The sequence below is a fragment of the Pangasianodon hypophthalmus genome, chromosome 19, assembly GCF_027358585.1.
Source record: "Pangasianodon hypophthalmus isolate fPanHyp1 chromosome 19, fPanHyp1.pri, whole genome shotgun sequence".
Classification (NCBI taxonomy): Eukaryota; Metazoa; Chordata; class Actinopteri; order Siluriformes; family Pangasiidae; genus Pangasianodon; species Pangasianodon hypophthalmus.
Genome location: NC_069728.1, coordinates 6603451 through 6625120, shown reverse-complemented (window position 1 = coordinate 6625120; position 21670 = coordinate 6603451). Strand labels below are relative to the sequence as shown.

Below are 21670 nucleotides of genomic sequence, written 5' to 3'. Positions count from 1 at the left end.
CTCTGCACGTGCACCTGACCTTCAGTGTTACCCGCCTTTTAAGACTGGAAATGCAGTAGAGTTCACGTTTTACTCAGAACACAGAGTAAACTTTGAGAGGAAATATTGCTATTTGGAAAGACTAGCATTGCAAAATAAACCCGCATGTGATTTATGGGGAAATAATGGGTTCCTCAATGCCACTTTTGCTGATGCTGAAGAATCCAGAAATGTCTTATATCACGTGACATTCTGATTCCTCCAATCAGTTAGTCCAAGCTGCATCTGTATCCAGGGGTTCAGGGTTTAGCTATTTTTCATTTTTCTGATTTAGCAGGACCAACATGGCTGGGTTCAGGTCATCAGCACTGCTAACAGTACTCATACTCACTTTTAGGAGCTTTGAAGGGGCGACCCAGCCTGGCTCCTGCAGGCTTGTGTGTGACCCAGGAAAACATGAGCTGGATGCTAATGGCCTGGTCATCCCCCTCTCTTCTTCTGGAAGGGGTCCAATGGGTCCTCCAGGGCCACCAGGAAAAGCAGGGCCTCCTGGACCCCCTGGACCTAAAGGACAGGCATCTCTTATAAAGGGACCAGTGGCTTTTTACGCAGCACTGAAGGAAGACTTTGGGAAAGAAGACATTCTGAAGTTCAGTACGGTGATAACAAATCTTGGTGGCCACTATGACGCCTCGACTGGAACTTTCACGTGCAACTTTGCTGGTGTGTACTACTTCAGTTACCACATAGTGAAGAATGGACTCAGCCTCAGAGCCGACCTGGTGCTCAATGACCACAAGGTAGCTACCGCTCCTGTTCTGTTTTCTACTCATCAATGGGTGTCATGCTTTGATTTTATTTTTAAAAAATCCCAATATAGCTTATCTTCACTGAGTTATTAGAATGATAATTAATATTACTAAACACACGCACTACCCATTCAAGAATGAGAGCAAATAAGAAAAAAATAAAGGCAACATGACATGGATTTAAATTACATTTTAGTATATATAAAGAATATTCATTTTTGACAAAAAAAAAAATGCACATTTCTTTTACACACGAGACATTAATCTAAAAACACATGAACAAAACTTCACATTGAAAACTAAGAGAAATGCCAATTAAACTAACTGGGTACTCATTTAATAACTGTTTGTGTTTGTGTGTGTAGACTGTGGCGAGCGCAGTGGCAGTTGATGCGCTCCACACGGACACGGCCAGTAACAGTGCGGTGTTGCAGTTGAGCGTCGGCGATCGGGTGTATGTGCGCTTGAACAAGAGTGACAGCACACTTAAGGACACCCAGAACCTCTTCAGCACCTTTTCTGGCCACTTGCTGTATGAGCTTTGAGACACATGCTGTTATAGCTTCAACTGTACCGGCTTGATCGCTGAATCTGAAGCACATTCCATGCCTCTACCCAATTATCTCTGCCTTTGTGCTTTGTATTCAACCCAGTTTTTTTTATTGAATAAAAGCAAAGTTCTGTTACCATTTTTCAAGACTTTGTGTTGCCATGGTAGAATCAATTCTGCAATTAAGCTACAAGGCTGAGACCTTGGCAACACATTTCACAGGACGAGAACAGACATCACACAGAGACAACTGGAACAGAAAATACACACACCTTCACATGCGTAATTGCTAAATTGTTTCTAAAAGTTTCAAGGCCAAGTCACTGATCACTGGCCTCTTCTACATTATACTGTAGACGAGAATGTAAACGCACGCAGAAGCATACATATAGGTAAACACATGAAGCATACACTGAAAAATTCACTTACACAATGATAGTCAAGACATGACTTCCTCACCAACATGTGCTTAGAGTGGAAGCAATACAATCCACCACAGATACTCTTGCATTCTGCTCCAAACCGCTCTACATATAGATTGCCTCTTATTAGAGTCATCACTCTTTATAGATAACAGCGGTTAAGTATGTGTGTGCTCTTCCCTGCCTTAACGAGCTCCTCTGAGATTCATGGCTTCACACTAAAATAGGGCTTGAACCTGTGTTAATGGAAAAAGCTTATTCCTGATATTCATGCACCTCTTGACCCATGGCTGTTATCTTGCATTCCAAGCACAGTCATTTCACTCTGCTAATACGGAGCATAATTAAAATCACTCACAGAGCATGAACTAGCCAACAGTGCCCAGGACTTTGTTTACTGAAAGGAAGTTTTTCATTAGAAGAATTTCTTCATCTACAAACAGCATAAAACTGTCACCACTATTTGTCATTTTTATTGCAAAACAGACTCACTTCAACGCCTGAAGAATGCTATCCATGACCTCTTCCTGCATACACTTCACTTTAATATATTAGAATCTCACAAGTGGCCTAAATTTACTATCTACTAGATGCATGCACTGCCATTTCTTAGTTTGTTGGCATATTATAATGTCAGAAATTGTAGAGAGAGGCAGATACAAGCACATGCTTTTATTTAAACTAAGTGAAATACAAACAAATATCCAAAACAAGACTATAAGCATGAACCTGGACTCTGGACAAGTAACAAACCACAACATGGGTGACACGACAAAAGCTAGATGAAACACATAGCCAACAGAAATTAAACAGGGTGCTTAATAAGGCCTAATGAGACACAGGTGAGGGTGATTAGTGAGGCTCGTGACAAGCTCATGTGATGTGCAGGGGCTGATGGGTAGTGTAGGTCCATGCTACCATGACACATAAATGCTAAACAAATACAAATGTGACATTTCTTTTGTATAAACTGTAATTAGAATTATAAATTAAAATAAAAAAAAAAAAAGTAAAACAAAAGATGTAAAGAGTACAAAAAATATGTAAAATAAATCTCAAAAATTTGAAATGCTAATTAGTAACTAATAACTATTCAGATTAATTTCATATTATGGTGTATATGAACTGAAAATGGAAATATGGTTGTATATTGTTGCTTTAAGAGATTACATGATACACTACCTTTTACCACAGCAAAGTTTAATTTTCAAATGTTAATGTGCTCATTGTCGTACATTATCATTACTACTGTAACTCATTTACAAAGATGTGTATTGCAGATGATCTACTTCAGTGGTCGGCAACATGTTGATCGCAAGCTACCGGTTGATCACCGAGGCATTTTAGTAGATCGCAACACATTTTAAAATTTACAGTTTTTACAGTTAATTACCTTACCTTTGCAGACTGTTTCAGGCTGTCACATCAACCTGCTATGAAGCTCTGTACTAGCTAACGTTAACTCCATATGTGTACTCTCAGTGAGGGAGCGCTGTTCAGTAAACCATGGCTGAGCAATGAAAGAAGGTAACAATATATAATTTTAATGCCTAATGGGAAAAGAATTTGTCTTTACAGTGGTCTGTCTGCTTGTTATGTCACCAGGCTTTAGCGTTGTCGAAAAGTGGTAATTTGGAGGTTCATGACACCACTTACCATCCGAAATGCTCTGACGGTGAGTTTTTTAAAAAAAAAAAAGTAATGACTGCCACCACTGAAACATTATTCACAGATTTTAAAAACTAAGATAACATTAAAATGGCAAAAGTGTGCCACTTGGTCCAGCAATGGTAATGAGAAGAGTGGAGCTGTTATCCGAGGACATTTCTGATCAGATTCTCAAGGATTTTTCACAAATGAAAATCATCAAGTCCAAGTAGCGCACACGTCCGACACCTGAACAACCACATTAGGCTAGCAGTCTCAACCTATGTACCAAATTATAAGGCACTGACTGAGTTCAGGCACAACCATTACACTGACTAAATGAGACAAAATGTTAACACTGTAGCCTTTATAATTTGAACTCTACATTCTAACTGTGCATGTGGAATTAGCATGTATTCACGGTATTAACATGTTTCTGTTCCTGTTGTTCCCTCTTGCTATTTGAACTGCATTACTGTGATTATTGAATCCTGTACTGGTAGATGAACTGCTTTACTGTTCATAAAATAAAATGGCATTACTCTTGGTCAGGTTTTTTTTTTTTTTTTTTTTTTTTGGCAACATACAGTGGATATAAAATATCAACACACCTCTGTTAAAATGACAGATTTTTGTGATTGAAAAAATGAAACTAAGATAAATCATGTCAGAGTTTTTTACAACATAAAAAATTAAGTGAAAAAAAATAATAGGAAAATAGGAACAATAAAAAAAGTTACAATAACCTGGTTGCATAAGTTACATAATTGGGGATGTGTCTATGTTCAAAATGAACCAATCACATTCAATCTCATGGTCCAAAGTAATTACCATACGGCTGTCATCAATGAAATTATTCTGATTAACCCCAAATGAAGACCAGCTGTTTCTGTAGGATTTTATTCACATCTTCTGTTTCATCCAACTGCTGACTGCATGCACCGCAAAGAGCTTACAAAGCATGCACGCAATCTTACTTGTTGAAAGACATCGATCAGGAGAGGTGTATAAAAGAATTTCCAAAACATTAGATATACCATGGAACACCGTAAAGGCTATCATCAATAAGTGGAGAAAATGGAGCACCACAGTGAAATCACCAAGAACAGGACGTCCTTCCAAAATTTATAAAAGCACAAGACAAAAACTTACCAGGGAGGCTGCCAAGAGACCTACAGAAACATTAAAGGAGCTGCAGGAATATCCGACACATACTGATTCCTCTCTGCATATGACAACAATCTCTTGTATTCTTCACATGTCTGGGCTATGGGGTAGGGTGGCTAGATGGAAGCCCATCCATGTGGCAAAATGTGTTATAGTCTGTTGAGACCAATTCCAAAAGGTATAATAATTTCATAATTCCAAAAGGTATGTCTGGTGCACATCACCAGAAGAACACCATACCCAGGGTGAAGCATGGTGGTGGCAGCATCATACTTTAGGGCTTCTTTACCTCAGTCAGGACTGAGGCTTTTATCAAGGTGGAGGGAATCATGAATAGCTACAAATACCAGTTGATTTAAGTGAAAAACTTTCAGGTATCTGCTAGTAAGCCTAAGATGAAAAGGAATGTCACTTATCAGTATGACCCAAAGCATACATCCAAATCAACAAAGGAATGGCTTAACCAAAAGAAGATCAGTGTTTTTCAACAGCCTAGTCAGAGCCCAGACCTGAATCCAACTAAAACTCTGAGGGGTGACCTGAAGCAGGCTGTGCACAGGAGATGCCCTTACAATTTGATGGACCTAGAATGTTTTTTCAAGAAAGAGTGGGAAAATATTGCCAAGTCAAGAAGTGCCACGCTGAAAGGCTCTTAGCCCAAAAGACTGCATGGTGTAATAAAATCAAAAGGTGCTTCTACAATGTATTAGTTTAGGGGTGTGCACACTTATGCAACTAGGTCACTGTTTTTTATTTTTCCTTTCTCCTTAAAAAGTTTCTGATTGTTTTTCACTTAATTTTTATACATTGTAATTTCACTTTGAAGGTGGAAAAAGTTCTAACATAATTTATATTGGTTTCATTTTTTTTACATCACAAAAACCTTCCATTTTAACAGGAGTGTGTAGATTTTTTTAAGACCATTGCACTACATGATCTAAGGCTTAAAAAAAACCAGGTTAAAAAGAGTGTTGTTATTTAACAAAGAAAAACAATCATTGAAGTTTTCTTTAAGGAGATGGAAGGAGTCTCCAGTGTCTGCTCTATTTAACAGTCAGGAGGTTTTCTGAAACAGGAGAGTCTTCAAGACAGAGGACTTTACACTTTACTGGTTCTTGGTAAGATGACAGTTTGCATTTATTCACTTCAAGAGAGAGAAAATGAGAGGCTGGTGAAGGAACGACAGTTTATAGCTGCTATAATGTAAGTGATAACAAGAACTAACTTGCCTTGCAGATGTCCCACAACATGTAACTATGAACAGATAAAATGCACAATGAGTCATTCCTTAATAATCTGTAATTGTTGACAAATTGCTGTAGTATAAGAAGAATAAAACACTCCAAGGCTGCATCCCACCAGCCCATTGGTGCTAGCTGCTAATTCTCCTACCGCATGCCACGTTGTGTATTATTCCTTATTTAATATCTTCATGACACAATCTTAGAGTGAACCGTATGGTATAAAGTATTCCCATTTCACACAAAAGCATACCAACAAAGCATTAACAACAGTAGTTTATAAAGAATAGTGGAATGAGTTTGGTTTGATGAGTTTCTGATATGTGACTCACACATAATCATGCTGCAGGTTCACATCTTGCGTGAAACACGAAATGCAGAGTCAATGCAGAGAAACTGTCATAGACCAGCAGTCTCCATTATTCCTGTTTAAACTTACTGTCACTTCATTCTTGAGCCCATAAAATTTTCTATCAAATGGTTTTTAGAACCCATCAGTCCCTTAGTAATACTCAGAACCATCGTGACAGGGTTCTAACAAGAACTAGCAATATACCAGCACCAACATCCCCTACAGAGACAACCAGTAAAAATGGAAAGACGTGTCTCTGAAAGCTTTACATTCATTATATTCATTCAAGTTTAATAATTAAAAGCAAGCTTGTTATAGTAGAAACTAAATATAGAAAATGCTCGTAGTCTTCTATAGATTTGCAGTTTCAGAAATGGAATTCAACCATTTTAGAGGCAGGAGACATGAGCCCCCTGCCCCGAGACCCATTAAAATTTGGGTGCTGCTGGGACATGCTAGGGCCTCCCAGTCCCCATGGAAAATTGTTTTATTACACAATAGAGAAATAATCATACAAAAATTCATTGGCTTTGACAGTGCTTTGACAGTGAGATCCAGCCTATAGTAGTACACAAAACAGCAAACCAAAGCAAATCAAGTATAAAACACACATACACACATACTCACATACTCCACACACTTAATCTGAAAGGAGCAGTCCTTTTTCTGGCGTAGACTCCAGATAGTAATACATAAGGCTTTAGTGTTTGGTGACAGATTTCAGTGGTTGTGTTCACAACATCCAGCGTATCTGCATTTCTCCTTATCCTCCTCTTTGTCTCAGCGAAGACAGATCCATTCTAATAAGCTACTCCAAATGATCTCAGGTCATTTCTCCTATTTTCTAATCATTATCTCCACCTATTTCATTGCCCTCCCCTCTGTGATTTGCTTGTGCATACATCAGCAAGCGGTTTGAACTTGGGTCCAAGCGAATCAAGGAAATCCAGTGACTCCTGGTCAGTGAGGATACTACAGCACCCAACAGACCCTGCAGGAGAGCCCACTCCCTCATACCCATAAGGCCTCAGGATATCCTCTGCAAATCGTGCAGCTGCCTCCTCTCGAAAGTAGACCAGTTTCTGCCACAAAGAAATGGAGTAGGCGTAATGAAGTGAAATGAAATTAGATGAAAGCGTCACTAATTCAGGACAAAACTGTTCTTTAAGCAGCACAAAAGCAGTAGAAATTGCTTAAAGATAGCAGAGGAGAAGGTTTTCAATGAAAAGGAAAAGTAATGCAAAACCTGCAAGGTGATACCCCATGCATCAGGGCATAATGTCCGCTATGTGATAATTAATTAAGTTACCTAATGAAACCCCAGAGTATAATCACAACCAAGCAATAAGTAGATACAGAGCTAAAGAAGATATGTAAGTGATGGTGGTTATCTACGTGTATTAGAGCGTTTGTAAGATGCTACAAAGTCACCAGCTCCACTTACTTTATCAAGCTGAATCTTATTTTCCCTCCACCCATCCATCGTTGACAAAGTGGAGTATTTCTTATAGGAGCTGCCGTACATGCCCGTGTTGTACTGTCCAGAGGACAATGTGTTGGTGGTCAGGAAGCCCTGCATGTTGTTCTGGTACATGCTGCCTCCAAAAGTTTGCTTCTGTCCAAAATTTGCTCCTCCTTTAAAGCTGTCCATTACATCTGCCCCACTGGCAGGTATGATTATCAGTCCGTCTTTCTGTTCACAGTATGCAATTTTATATTATTATAATATAATTATATATTATATATGCAGAAACATTCATTAAATAATTACATATGCTATATGGCCAAAAGTTTGTAGACACCTGTACATCACACCCATATGTTATTGTTGAACATTCTATTCCAGATTCAGTCCCCCTTTGCTGTTATAACCACCTCCACTCTTCTGGGAAGGCTTTCGACTAAATTTTGGAGCGTGGATATGGGGTTTTGTGATCATTCAGCCACAAGAGCATTAGTGAGGTCAGACACTGATGTTGAGTGAGGAGGCCTGGGGTGCAGTCAGCATTCCACCTAAAGGTGTTCAGTGGGGTTGAGCTCAGGGCTCTGTGCAGGACACTCGAGTTCTTCCATTCCAAACTTAGCAAACCATGTCTTCATGGACCTTGCTTTGTGCACACTGTCATGCTGGAACATGTTTGGGCCTCTTAGCTCCAATGAAGGGAAATTATTGTGGCAAAAGTTTGGGGAGGAACCACATATGGGTGTGATGGTCAGGTGTCCACATATTTTTGGCCATATGGTTTATTTAAGTGTACTGTTAAAGATTTGCTCAGGCATTATGGCTATAAGCAATAAAACTCTTTTATCAGGCTATATTTAGCCCAAGCATTAACACTTAACAAAACATTTATCACATTGCTATCTACTGGCAGAAGGACAGAGGCTTAAAATGTGTTCTCACCACTTCCTCCCCTGGAGCTTCAAAGTTGGATTTGAGCAGCATCCCACCAGGTACATCATCATCAGCCATAGGCAGTTTCTCTCCCTTTGTGCTACACACAAGTATGCACAGCAGACCTGTCCCAAGGAGAAAGGCCATTATTCAATCACCACATTAATAATTAATAATAATGTGCCAACTCATGCACATTATTTTTTAGAGCTTTTATATTTTTATTTGTGTATTGTACATAATCCTACAAATCAACTATAATATGACCAGCATAAAATCTAAATAAGAGAACACTTCAGTCTTTAACATTCCAGTTTGCAGTTTAACATGTAAACTGCCTTGCTTGAGACAATGGGATATCAAGTGACAGGCAAGATAGGTGTACATTTATCATCAATACAACAATGTCAATATAACCATGTGTTGGTAAAGCGGTGAATTGTTTATAACCCATGGCATGGCCAGCAAGGGGCACTTACAGAGCAATAGAAGCAGCAGCAGGCCCAGCAGCATGGCGAGGATACCCCACACTCCCAGTGTGGTGGAAAAATTTTGAGGTGCACACTCTCCCTCCTTTGCACATTTACATACTTGCACGAACACTGTTTGCTCTTCCCCAAAACCCTGAAGGTCCTTCACTAGTATTGGGACTTGGTACATACCATTGGGCAAGTCCATAGTTGGCTCCAGCATTACTGAGGTACCTAAAGAACAAAGAGGTGCTGCCTTAGAGAAGTGCACATTAAACCAATTTTGTGGGATGACTTTCATTGTACAGTTTTAAATGGCTGCCCCAAAAATCTTTCAGTACACAAACAGATTTCTATTTACAACAACAACATTTTTAAAATTCCTAAAATGAACCCAACAGACCCCTACAGAGATCTCCTTGTCCTCTTGACATACCTGTGGCACCCGTTAGCCTCCATTGCCCAGCATTCGCACTGCCCAGTTGAAAGGAGAATGGATCTGAGTATGGCTTCTGGTCAAGGTCTTTAGCCTCAACGAGGATGGAGCCCCGTGTACCGTCTTTGCTGCACAGGACCTGGTTTGGCTTAGGGATCTTTGGGACATTATCATTCACATCCTCAATGAGGATCACCACTGTACCAGTACCACTCTTCTGACCTAAGAGCGGAGTGGGAAAAGGGTAATCAGTGTGTGGTGGCATAGCATTTGTTTTATTGCAAGCATAAAGCATTATGGCCAACCTTTAGGCTGTTCATGTATGGCTGATAATGGTATTTTGATGGGGGACTTACTGTTGGAGCAAAATGCCTAAATACTGTTTTTACCTAAATACTGTACTTTCCCTAATACTGTACTAAATACTAAATGCCTAAATACTGTTTTTACCTAAATACTGTACTTTCCCTAATACTGTACTTTCACACACACATACATGTGGACATACCACATATCCATTATATAGGCTGTGAACATACAGTCTCATATATCTTATTTTCTTATTGTTGTTGTTTAAAATTAATATTAATATTATTTTAAAATTAATATTGCTATTCTAAGGGCAAATAAACATGAATATTAAGTTATCCTGATGAATTCAAGGTTACCCAAGATAATCAAGGTTTTTCTTGTTCTCCAAGTGGTCTAAACAAGTAGAACCAAACCCTTTTGGTTTGGCATTTTGGCATTTTAATCTGAGTTTCTAATCGATCACCCAACACTGGCATAGGTCATAACAAAAAACTTTCAGAATCAACCATATTTTATACATTTGAGCAGTTAAGACTGGAACATGCTGTATTTTGTAAAAACCAAGGCTGAGCAAAACCCTTTAAGGCTCTACAAATGTGAATGCCCTGAAACCTGACACAGTATCTACAGTAGAATGTAGGTGTGTTTGACCAAGCATCAATAAATCTGTTACAGATATACTCACTCTTATCCACTGCTTTCACAGTGATGTTATATGTATTATTATATACAAGTGGTGATTCTCTGTCAATGGTCATTGCTGTCTTCAGCTCGCCAGTGCTGCCCATCACATTGATCCAGGAACCTGGGTCATTCAACTTATAGTAGCTGTCAGAGGAAGACAGTTTGGATTATTTTCTCCTTTTTATGTTCACTTTTACTGGACTGAACAGTGGTTCATAACATCATTTGCATGCAAAAGTATTTTATAGTACCTGAACCACGCTCCAACAGGCACAACAATCCAACAATCATATATCAGTAAGGGCGCTTTGACACATATTAATCCATTAATCGAGATCAGAGAGAAATTGATTCTTTTGCTTTGGTTTACTATTCGGTTTGGTTTGTGTTCACACTGCAAATAATTTAATCAACCAAAAGGCAAAAAAAATTGGCTAAAAAATGTACAGTTTCAACTGTCATATTTCATTCAAGGTAGAAAAATGTACAATCAAAGGTAAATGAACCTTTGCCAAGTGTGCACAGAAATCACAAAAATGGAGAACACAAAGCAGGCGCCCAGTAAATTACGAGATTACCATATAACCTTAAACAGGAGTGAGACCAACTCAGTTAGACAGTCTAAGATCAGTTATTTTGTTCCACTCCTGAGTGGCATGTCTGTGTTCTCATCTGCACAAATGAACTGCATCAAGAGGGTAAATGCACAAGTGCCTTACTTTATGCCATTGCTGCTTTTGGTCTCTGGATCAGTGGCTGTGTAGATTCCGATTAGAGTCCCGTTGGGTACATTCTCTTTAACTTTGAGCAGGAGTGTAGGTACAGAGAATTCTGGTCCTTCGTCCACATTTTCCACACTGATGTCCACAGGCACTTTCTGCCAGATGGCACTGGTTCCTACAAGAGGAGCCTCATTACGTGCCATCACCTCCAGTTTCACTGTCGGCTGTTTCTCATAATCCAGAGGCTGATTACGAGAGAAAAGCAGAGAACAGAAGGGTTGAAAAAGTAAAATTTAGGACAGACTATATTGTGCTAAATTTATGCTAGAACATGTATAATAAAAATATCACTAAAAGTTATCTGTATTTTATATATCTCATTTGTAATTTCTACAAAATGTGTGCTGTTTGTTGTTCTAGGTATGTGATGATTTTATATGCCTTTATTAATACTTTGGATACACTAAGGAGATTAAAAAAATCAATCAGTTGTTATGAGCTCTGAGGGAACTCAACATGTATTCACTTGCTGGTCTGAAGGCAGGGTGTGGCTGAGCCTAAGAAACACACAAACATGTCTGACAGGGCAGCACTTAGCCAGTCTCTCTCACAACCTGCTCACCAACTGCAGTCCCAGCACTGTAAACCTAATATAATTAATACATGCAGAGCCTTACAAAAGTCACTGCACCACAGTACACTGAAGCTTCAGGGAAATACATCAAAAGCAAACAAACTACAGCTAAATGCGTCTATAAGCTGGGTTAAAAAAGGACTTCAAAAGGGCTCATGCCAAGTACATAGAAGACTATACAAAAGTCTCAATCACATATAAAGAAATTCTGAAGATGCTTTCAAAAATTATGAAAGGTTTCTAAATATCAAAACTACTTGCATCGAAAGTTAAAGAAACTATACATGAACATACTGTTTAAGTTCTGTCCCCTTTGATAACCACACCCCATACCACACCCATGCAACCAGTCAATCATGAGTTATAGATGTTTATGTAAACCAAGCTCTGGCATGCTAGGATCTACTGGTACATGGTGGTCATATTATTTGTCAGCATGCATGTTTTAATAATTATTGACATTTGACAAGTCCATTGAGTATTTTGCCATGAATTTTGTGAAGATATGCAAAAAAAATCTTAGAAATAGTTAGCAAAAAGTAAGTTTTGCATATTATGCAAATTACCTACAAACACTGTGGGCAGAGCTAAATGGTCCGAATAGCAAATTAGTCCAGAATTATGAAAAGAACCAGAAGACAACGCTGTGCTATAGTGCCACCATTAGGCTGATCAGGCTCATCTCACTTGCCTGAGTAGTGGGAGAGAGTACTACCTTTCAACCAAGATTATCGACCAAGTTCACTGTTTGTACACCCTACAGTTTAGTCTGCATGATCCATTTTAGAGGAGAAGAAGAAGTAGAGAAGAAGAAGTAAACTAAGTCAAAGCAATATTTGACCACCCTCTGCCTTCAGAAATATAATTCAAGCCTACCTTCTGTCCTCTTACCTTTGTGACATAAAGCAGCCCTTCATTTGTGACCGGATCAGTTTTGATCAAGAAGTTGCCGGTCTCATTTCCCTTGGTGATTTCGTACACTGCTTTCCAGTTGGGGGTGTTCTTCAAGTCCTTGTCATTCACAGGGATCCTGAGGACCAGCACGTCTGCTGCATTCTCTGTCACCTTGCCGTTGTACTATTGCACAAATACAGTAAATAATACCGTAAGAGCCATACTTAATATTTGTTTTAGTGTTTAGGATATATGTTTCATGGTTCAGTTTGTATTAATTTGGTAGTGTCGCTTGGTATTGTACATTTGTGCTTTGTGTTTTTCCCCACTATAGGTAAAGAGGGGGAAGGACAAGGGTGGGCCACACCTGAGGTCCGAAAAAAAAAAAAGCACTTGGACGGTGATCAAAACAAAAGCGACGGAAGCGCGTTCGCTCTTGGATCTGCATGGGGATTTACATGACATGGGGATTTACATGAAGGGGGAATTACATGACACAGAGTTACTGATTTTGTTTCTAAAATGGCTTCAGGATTACCTGAAAAAGATATGAATGTAGCAGCACAGTTGCGCTCCTCCCGAGGCGGGAAAATGTCGCACCTGACCCGGCGTATGAATGTTGTAAACGGTTTAATGATTGATAATGAATATGTTGACAAGGTTAAAGCAAATATGATAAAGTTTAATGAGATGGTTGAAGAATTCATGATGATTCATCAAGCCTATATACAAATATTGAATGAGGAAGAAAGAAAGAATGACTTTGGACAGATTGATGCCTTTCGTTTTAATGTTGTTAAATGGACCGAGAATACAATACAAAACCCTGATTCTTATGTTTCCTTGTCTGATACCAGACAAACTGTTTGTCCACAAGATGAAGAAAATGTCTCAGCTGTTAAATTTGTATGCAGCCACCGATCTAATAGATCACACAGATCAAGAATTCGCTCAAATGGATCAACATCTTCTACCCAAATCTGTGCTGTGCACAGAGATTAGCTTTACCGGCCAAGGATGCTGATTAAAAACATTCCTTAGAGGAAAGGCAAGAACAACTGAAACAGCAGAGCGACGAACTTAAAAAAAAAAGAAGGGAAAGTCTAGAAATTCAAGATGAATTAGATGCCACCACAGCTAAAATCAATTATCTCAAAAATGCTGAGAATGGAAATAAGGATGAAAACACAGGATCAACTGATGCCATGAATGCGTATTGTGAGGATGCACTTCCAAACCCAGTTCATGAATCAGATAAAAGGCAACACAAGTTGTGCGTCCTAAAGCAGCAGCCCATGTACAGTTTCCTTAGGAGTTCAATATTCAGTCATCTGGTCAAATCAGTAATGGCATGCAGCAAACATGTTACCTGTAGCAGCAGAGCACTCAACGAAGAACCACAACACAAGCCTCTACAGACACAGTGCAGTCCAGCACAGCACCACCAAACACAGTGCAAGATCATAATCTACAACAATGTCTTGCAAAGCAGAATGACTTAACAGAACTTCTTCTGATTCAAGAATTTGCCAAGAATAGATCTTTCTGTCTTTGAAGGAGCCCTTCTACAGTATAATTCATTATCATCCTGGAAGTAGCCATTAGAAGATGGGTTAATTGTGGTTAATTATGCACATGGTCAGCAACAATAACCAACAATACTCAAACAGTCTGTGGTATTCAAGCGATGACTGATTGGTATTAACGGGCCCAAAGTGTGCCAAGAAATCATTCCCCACACCATTACACCACCTCCACCAACCTGGACTGTTAGCACCAAATTCTGACCCTGCCATCTGTGTGCCTCAGCAGAATCCGAGATTCATCAGATCAGGCTACGTTTTTCCAGTCTTCAGATGTCCAGTTTTGGTGAGCCTGTGCCTACTGCAGCCTCAGATTTCTGTTCTTGGCTGACAGAACTGGAACCTGACATGGTTTTCTGCTGTTGTAGCTCATCCACCTCAAGGCTCGATGTACTGTGCATTCTGAGACGCTTTTCTGCTCACCACAATTGTACAGAGTGGTTATCTGAGTTACTGTAGCCTTTCTGTCAGCTCGAACCAGTCTGGCCATTGTACCACAGATGAGAGTTCGAAGCCCTTGTCTTTGGCGAGCTTTTGTTTAAAATATAAGGCTGAGCTGAGTGCACTTAAACAATAGATTAACCTTTGCTCTAGAGAAACCCTTTGTTTTAGCTGGACCTGAGGAAATGCCTAAATTACATGCAAGTAGACTGTTCTGTTGCATATTGTACACTAGTGGTGATTTCAAAATCACAGATACATGAGAACTATATGTTATGATTAAATTTAAGAGCCCACATGTTGAAAGACCCATTGGTTTCCATATAGGCCTAAACATTTTGAATGGTGTTTCTTATTTCACTTGTGAATAGCACAGCCAATCTGAACAGAGGTTGTTCGGTCTTAAAGGCCCAAAGCAAAATATCTAATATATAAATGCTACTGAAAATAGCAGGATAGTTCAGAATAAGGCATACATGTTCAGAATAATATATAATATGGCAGAACTACATAAATGTTTTAAGTGAACTTTGAGCAGAAAATTAAAAATCAGAAGTGTAAATGTCAGCCCTTTGGGTTCAAAGGTCTTTAATGCAGTTGTACATTTTATCATGAAAAATTGATTTTACAGCTAAGACTGACAGCAAAAAAAATGATAGCTGGACTTACCGATGTTTCAGTAAAGGTTGGTGGGTTATCATTGATATCAGTGAGAGACACCACAGCCCTCCCTATGTTGGAAAGACCGTCAGGTGCTCCATTCATGTCTTTGATCTCTATTCCAAGAATGTACTTCTCTACTGTCTGAAGGAAAATGCACAATTGTAATTATTTATACTGTGACTTAAATACTGTCACTCACACAGACTTAAAAAAAATTCATGTACTGTGCTGTCCAAATTTTTATTGTCTTTTTCCAATGCAACTGAAATGCTTTTGCATAGAGTACTGTCATTTTTCTGTGTAAAATATTTCGTCTTGATTTTTAATTTTTTTTTTTTTGCCTTGTCCTGTTCCGAGATTTATTTTTCACATCCATAATTTCATAATCTATCAGGTAATATTTTTACTCTTGGAGTTGCTCTAATGCTACTCATTTTAGAAGCTGACAAAACACTTAGGGCGATGCAGATATTCATCCGCATGGTGCCTTGGTTATGTTGGTGCATAATTCATGTGTAGCTTTTAAATTCATATGTAGCATATTTATGTCACTTGTGCATATTTTTACCATAGTTTCCTTATTTTTAGTATTATTTAAATATTGTTTTGATTATTCTACTATGGGAATCATATGCTTGTGCAGATGTTATACTCCACGTCGCCCCACATCTCTCTACAACACAACAACCACAAATACAAAAGGACAATTGTACAGTCACAGTCAGAACATATATGTATGGGTATTTATAGGCAGGCAATACCTCTCTGTCCAATGTGTTGGTAGAGACAGTGATAATTCCAGAGGAGGGGTCAATACGAAACAGGTTGGTGCCATTCTGTAGAGTGAACCTGATCTTGGTGTGAAGGGTGTTCGGTTCGTCCTTATCTGTTGCATTCACTGTACCTACAACAGTGCCTTAACATGGACCATAAAATAAAATGAATTCTGGAAACAAAGACCATATAATATACCAGCTTTCATTTTCATAATCTTAGTTAATATTTTTGTCAGTGAATCAGTATGAAAGTTTGGCAGCTGGTGTATTCGTCTTGCATTGCATCTCTTTACTCCAGCTCTTCACGTAAAGAGCTGTCAAGGTGAACACTGGCTGACAGTGGGTCCTAGTGTCTTAAAGACATGAACTCATGTTTGTAGTAATGATCAGTTTCTTTCAAAGTGAAAACTGTGTTTGACCTTGATAGTTAGAAACATACAGACTTCTTCTTTTTCCATGTGACCTTTTACAGGTTATAAACACATTTGGATATTAGAACAGGTGAGTGCCATTTTTGTTTGGGCACGTTTTTAATCAATTTACATTTGTTATTTAACTTTGCCACCACTTAAGTTAGTCTATGAGATTAATACACTGATCTTAAACGATGCAATGAAAGCTTAGCTTCTGTTTATGACTTAAAGATAAAATTATGCAGTTTCTTTTGTGTGTGTGCATGTTTTGGGCTGGTGGCAGGGTACTGTAGGGTCCAGCTGATCATATTTTGTATCTCTTTTTATCTCTTACTTACCAACTGGACATTGCTCCTGCACAGCAAAGACCATAGGGCCAGAGAACTCTGGAGGATTGTCATTCTCATCCTCTATGAGCACAGTGATTGGCAGAGGACTGTCAGTCTCTTGATCGTTGTAGACGTTATAGGCATGGGCCACAAACTGAGGGAGAAGACCAGTGTCTAAGAGACTTCAGCATACACCATACACTTTTCCTGAAGTGTCATAGGTTATGTACTTTTATTTGATTTCTTCTCATTCTCCCACCTAAACTCATTTAAATTCTAAGGCACTGAATATTATGGTGTAATACTGATCATTTAATTTTTTTATTTAAATCATTTAAATCTGACTACAGATTTGTTTTGTTTTTGCGTTAATAAGCGTATAAGAGAAAAATATGGTTTACTTACTACAATCTTAGGGTACTGCTCACGGTCAATGGGGCCATGGACTCTTAACATGCCAGTATTTGTGATAACTGAGAAAAGACCCACTGGGTTAAGGGTAACACCAGCTCCCCTAATGACGTAATAAAGTGAGTAATTTACTGAGGTGTCTGATGCAATCTAGCAAGAAAGAGAAACACAACATGAGAAATACACTCAAATACAGTACACTGCCAGAAAGGTGACCTAACAGAAAATGATGGGGCGCTGGGTACAGAAAAGACAGAAGAAAGGGTAAGGTGCAATGAAGTTTGAGTGTCTAGCAGAATCAGGAGAAAAGAAATGCATAAATCACACCGCTTGGGGCTTATTTATACAAGACAGTCAGCAGGGAGGTGATAATGAAAAACTGAGGACCTTACCATTTCCATATCCTTGGGGAAAGGACCCTTGCCATTCTCCTTGACACTGAAAGGTGGAGGACTCCATCTTCTTTTGGAGCGTTTGAGAACTGCACTGTTGGACACCTACAATCATAATCAACAGAGACACTAATTCCATCCAAATTCCATCTGTTTCAGCAAGTGGGTCCTTGTGATTAATTAAATCTTGATTAATAAGCATACTGTGTAATACTGCACATTACCTGACCAGTGGAGGAAAGGTTGACATCCATAAACCACCTGTGACCCTGGTGGTCCTGGACAGTTATCCAGAAAGACTTGCCATCCACTGGAACTACGTTTAAAAGGACAGCCTGGATGGTGCCGTCCATTTGTATTGTGAAAGCTGGGTCACTGGAGGTCAAACCCAGAGGCCCGACCCCACAACCATCCAAATTCACTATGGAAAGAACACAAAGTTATGATGAGAAATTCTTCAAAGATAAACTGAAGCTTACAGAACTAGAAAGCATCACCGCAATTTCTGAATGAAAAAAAATAGTGTGCTCAGCCATTGCCATTGATGTTTAATGTGATGTATTAGATAAGCAATCAGAAAATACTGTACCTCGAGTAACAACATAACCAGGCTCCAGCATCTCAGGAACCTGTGCATGGATATGCTTCTGGACACATGATTCCACGCAATAGCACATCAGCTGAGAAAAAAAAGAAAGGTGTATGGCTTAGATCCCTCTTTAGCTCGAATTGTATCCAGCACAATTCATACTATGAACTGGAGCACAAACTGCGCAACATCCAAAAACATTTAATTGCCAGCAGTACATTCTGTCTCCAATTTACAGCTTATCAGTGTATCTGTCCCTAATTAAATCAGCATTTACCACTTGTGCTAATACTGTGTAAAAACCTATTAGCAAAACTGTTTTTAATGTAAAGGAGTGACTTTCTTTACTTGTCTATCTCATTATATCTGGTTCTGATTCCTTAGTTAATGCTGTGATTTGAATAAAGATGTGATGAGTAGGTGTTTTTATTTTTAAATCAAAACAGGAAAAGGCTTTTAAAAGAAAAGGATTTTTGCCTTTCCCAACATTATCACCACATTCTAATTGCATGGGCCCTGTATGCAAGCTGCTGTTTGGCTTAACAGTTGCAGGAAATGACACATTTCCAGTTCATCTCAAATATATGCATCAGTAATTTTCATGGGAAGACATCTGGACAACTAATACAAAAATCATGCGCCTCTGTATTCTGCAATAAGACAACTTATACTCCTCCCAAACAGAAGTGTTTTGATCCTGGTAAGAGAATCAGATTCGAACCTTACACTTAGGCTGTGTACTGAAACATCAAACTGGAATATTTTATAATAATTTACTATAGCATAATAGTTAACAGTTGTATATAATGGTTATTATGTGTAATACAATTCATTATATACAATAATTGATAAACTGAAGATTAGAAGCAGAGATGCTTCAGGGGATCTCTTTAGGGCATATGTAATGTCATCACTTTTCTAATAGATTTTTATAACAATGATGCATAGCTTATCTTTGGAGAGGTTAAATAAGAGTATCACTGAAATCAAGATATGGAGTATCACTGAAATCAGGCTGGATATGGTGAAAATGTCTTCAAGAATGAAGTGTATCGTCAAGTATTATATGATACCTCTAGTTTCATGTCGAATCTGTTGTTATATAATGATTTGGAAGTGAAATAAAGTTATGTGGCACTGTCCATGTGACATTCACTCCAGTAAAGAAAATAATGTAACAAATAAAAAATAAATAAATAATAGATAGATAGATATTATCCACTAATTTGATTGGACAAGTGGTATTCCAAGAGCGCTGATATTTAGTATAACAGCACTGGGACATTTCACCGTTTGTATCACTCCACTTACTACGAGCTGTCAGTCAGCCTGTGCATTGCATGGCAACACACAACGCTCAATCCACCTGTGGCTTCTCTGGGAACTATTTTCACGGACGGAGCAAAACTAAATAAATATTTGGCTATATTGTCTCTGATCTACCGGTTGCTTGCTATTAATATCTTGTTTAACTATTGTATAAAAGCAATATCAGAGTGTGCTGATATTCAGTACATTCTTGCTAGTGTGATGTTCTTTATACCAGCCCTCAATGTTTGCTTCATTAAAAGCTATGGACACACTGATCGCACCTCTTTTCATTTTTCAATGTAATGCCACTACTGCATCATCTGATACCTGATACTGGGCCAATAGTGACATCTTAGTAACCAAGCCAACTCTCTCTCAGCCTCAGCTTAAGAGAATTAGCATAAGAGAATTTATGAATTGTGTTATTTCGCGTAATCTGTGGCATGGTAACACTTGTTTATGGCACAAAATATGCCAGTTTTGGTTAGTATCAACTGCAATAATCAATGCTCAGTATCAGATGGGTGCATCTCAAATGTCAAAAACCAGTACAGCCCACTTCATTTGGGGTTTATATCTAACCAGATATAATCTGGAAAATCAGGCTTATATATTAATATCCAAAGCGAAACATTTGAATCCACAGAATTTTTGTTTCAAAGGTTTTGCTTTCAGTTTACTGTAAAATACGATGCAACCCTTCATGAGGTGATCCATTTTCATTTGCGCACAACACACCAGGCATGTTTAAAATACTTTCACCATAACGTCTCGCCAATTGTCTGACCAGAACTCACTGAAAAGTGCTTACAGGTGCCCGTGTCTGTTTCAATATCTCATACATTTTCCTTCATTTCTCCATCAATCTTCACTCTGTAATGTCTGTTCACTGAAATTCAAGTTGTACACGAATATATTTCATCCTGGGCTACAACATACCTGGTTTATTATGTTACCTGATGAGACAATACTTTAAAAATGACTATCTGATAAGACTAAAGAGGCATTCCCCATAGTTATTTATTAAACCCGAGAAGGAGGGACCAGATAAGGTTATAGAGATAAAGCAGCATATATAGTTTTTCCCAAGATATTGTTAATAATCCCTAAAATGTCTCAAAGCTCTGAAAGATCAGATTCATTTGAATTAACACATGCAGCGGATTTAACAGGTTAACTGGCTAGTACACACATGAAGACCTAAAAAGCACCATGCAAGGGTTAAATCAGCTCTGTGGGGAATTTATTGACACATTCCTAAACAGAGAGATAGATACATACATACACTCATTATGTATATAATATATAATATATGAAGTTGGTTTTCTGTTAAAGATACAGTACACTTGAATACTCTTCACTCCATGTTTGTGTTTGTTTTCGAGGTAAATGGATATAGCACAGAATTCACCGCCTTCCTAACATTAACGGAATAACTAACTTTACAAAGGCTTTTCTACAACTAATGCTAGCGAGAAAACGACATACTTTTCTGAGGTAAACTTACCACAACGAATAGGACATGAGAGAAAACGCCGAGCTGGGACATGTTGAACATCGACTAGTTTCCGTAGACCGGAAAAGAATGGCGCAGTGAGGCGAGGTGAAATGTCCTCTCTCTCTGGGAGTGAGGGTGCGGAGTGGAGGAGGCGTGGAGACTGGGAGTAGCCTGAACACCGCTATGCTCTCTTCCCTGTGTGTGTGTGTGTGTGTGTGTTTTAGTCACAGGGCGTTGGCGCCTTCATAAACTAGACACACACGTGCTAGGTACCTTCTGCATGCAAAATACATTTCAAAATGTCCGTCTTATACTCCATGGCCAAAAGTTTGTGAACACCTGACCTCCTCTCCCATATGTGGCTCTTCCCCAAACTGTTGCCCCAAAGTTGAAAATTGTACAGAATGTCTTTGTATGTCTTTGTAACATTCCAATTTTTATGGTGGTGCATTGCTGCCACATAAATATTATTTTTTCCACTCAATTATGTCGTACGAGATATTATGTTGTTAAAACAATGTTTTCTCGTAATAATGACATATCGTAAAAA

The 21670-nt window shown here is 38.7% G+C and overlaps 2 protein-coding genes across 2 annotated transcripts; one reads left to right on the top strand and one right to left on the bottom strand.

Moving 5' to 3' along the window:
* The first annotated feature begins 246 nt into the window (after nt 1–246).
* Nucleotides 247–1474, top strand: si:dkey-5n18.1 (uncharacterized protein LOC570444 homolog). The gene is made up of 2 exons (XM_026944372.3): nt 247–779; nt 1154–1474. The coding sequence occupies exons 1-2, from the start codon at nt 324–326 to the stop codon at nt 1331–1333; spliced, it is 636 nt and encodes a 211-aa protein (XP_026800173.2). The 5' UTR covers nt 247–323; the 3' UTR covers nt 1334–1474.
* Nucleotides 1475–3451: 1977 nt separating this feature from the next.
* dsc2l (desmocollin 2 like) lies at nt 3452–21314 on the bottom strand. Its single transcript, XM_026944489.3, has 16 exons — nt 21130–21314; nt 18312–18402; nt 17947–18143; nt 17723–17827; nt 17325–17480; nt 16929–17073; nt 16163–16317; nt 15408–15542; nt 12712–12897; nt 11184–11431; nt 10466–10608; nt 9469–9690; nt 9042–9266; nt 8572–8687; nt 7612–7860; nt 3452–7249 (listed from the first exon to the last, which is right to left on the bottom strand). The coding sequence occupies exons 1-16, from the start codon at nt 21178–21180 to the stop codon at nt 7034–7036; spliced, it is 2640 nt and encodes an 879-aa protein (XP_026800290.3). The 5' UTR covers nt 21181–21314; the 3' UTR covers nt 3452–7033.
* Between the last annotated feature and the right edge of the window lie 356 nt (nt 21315–21670).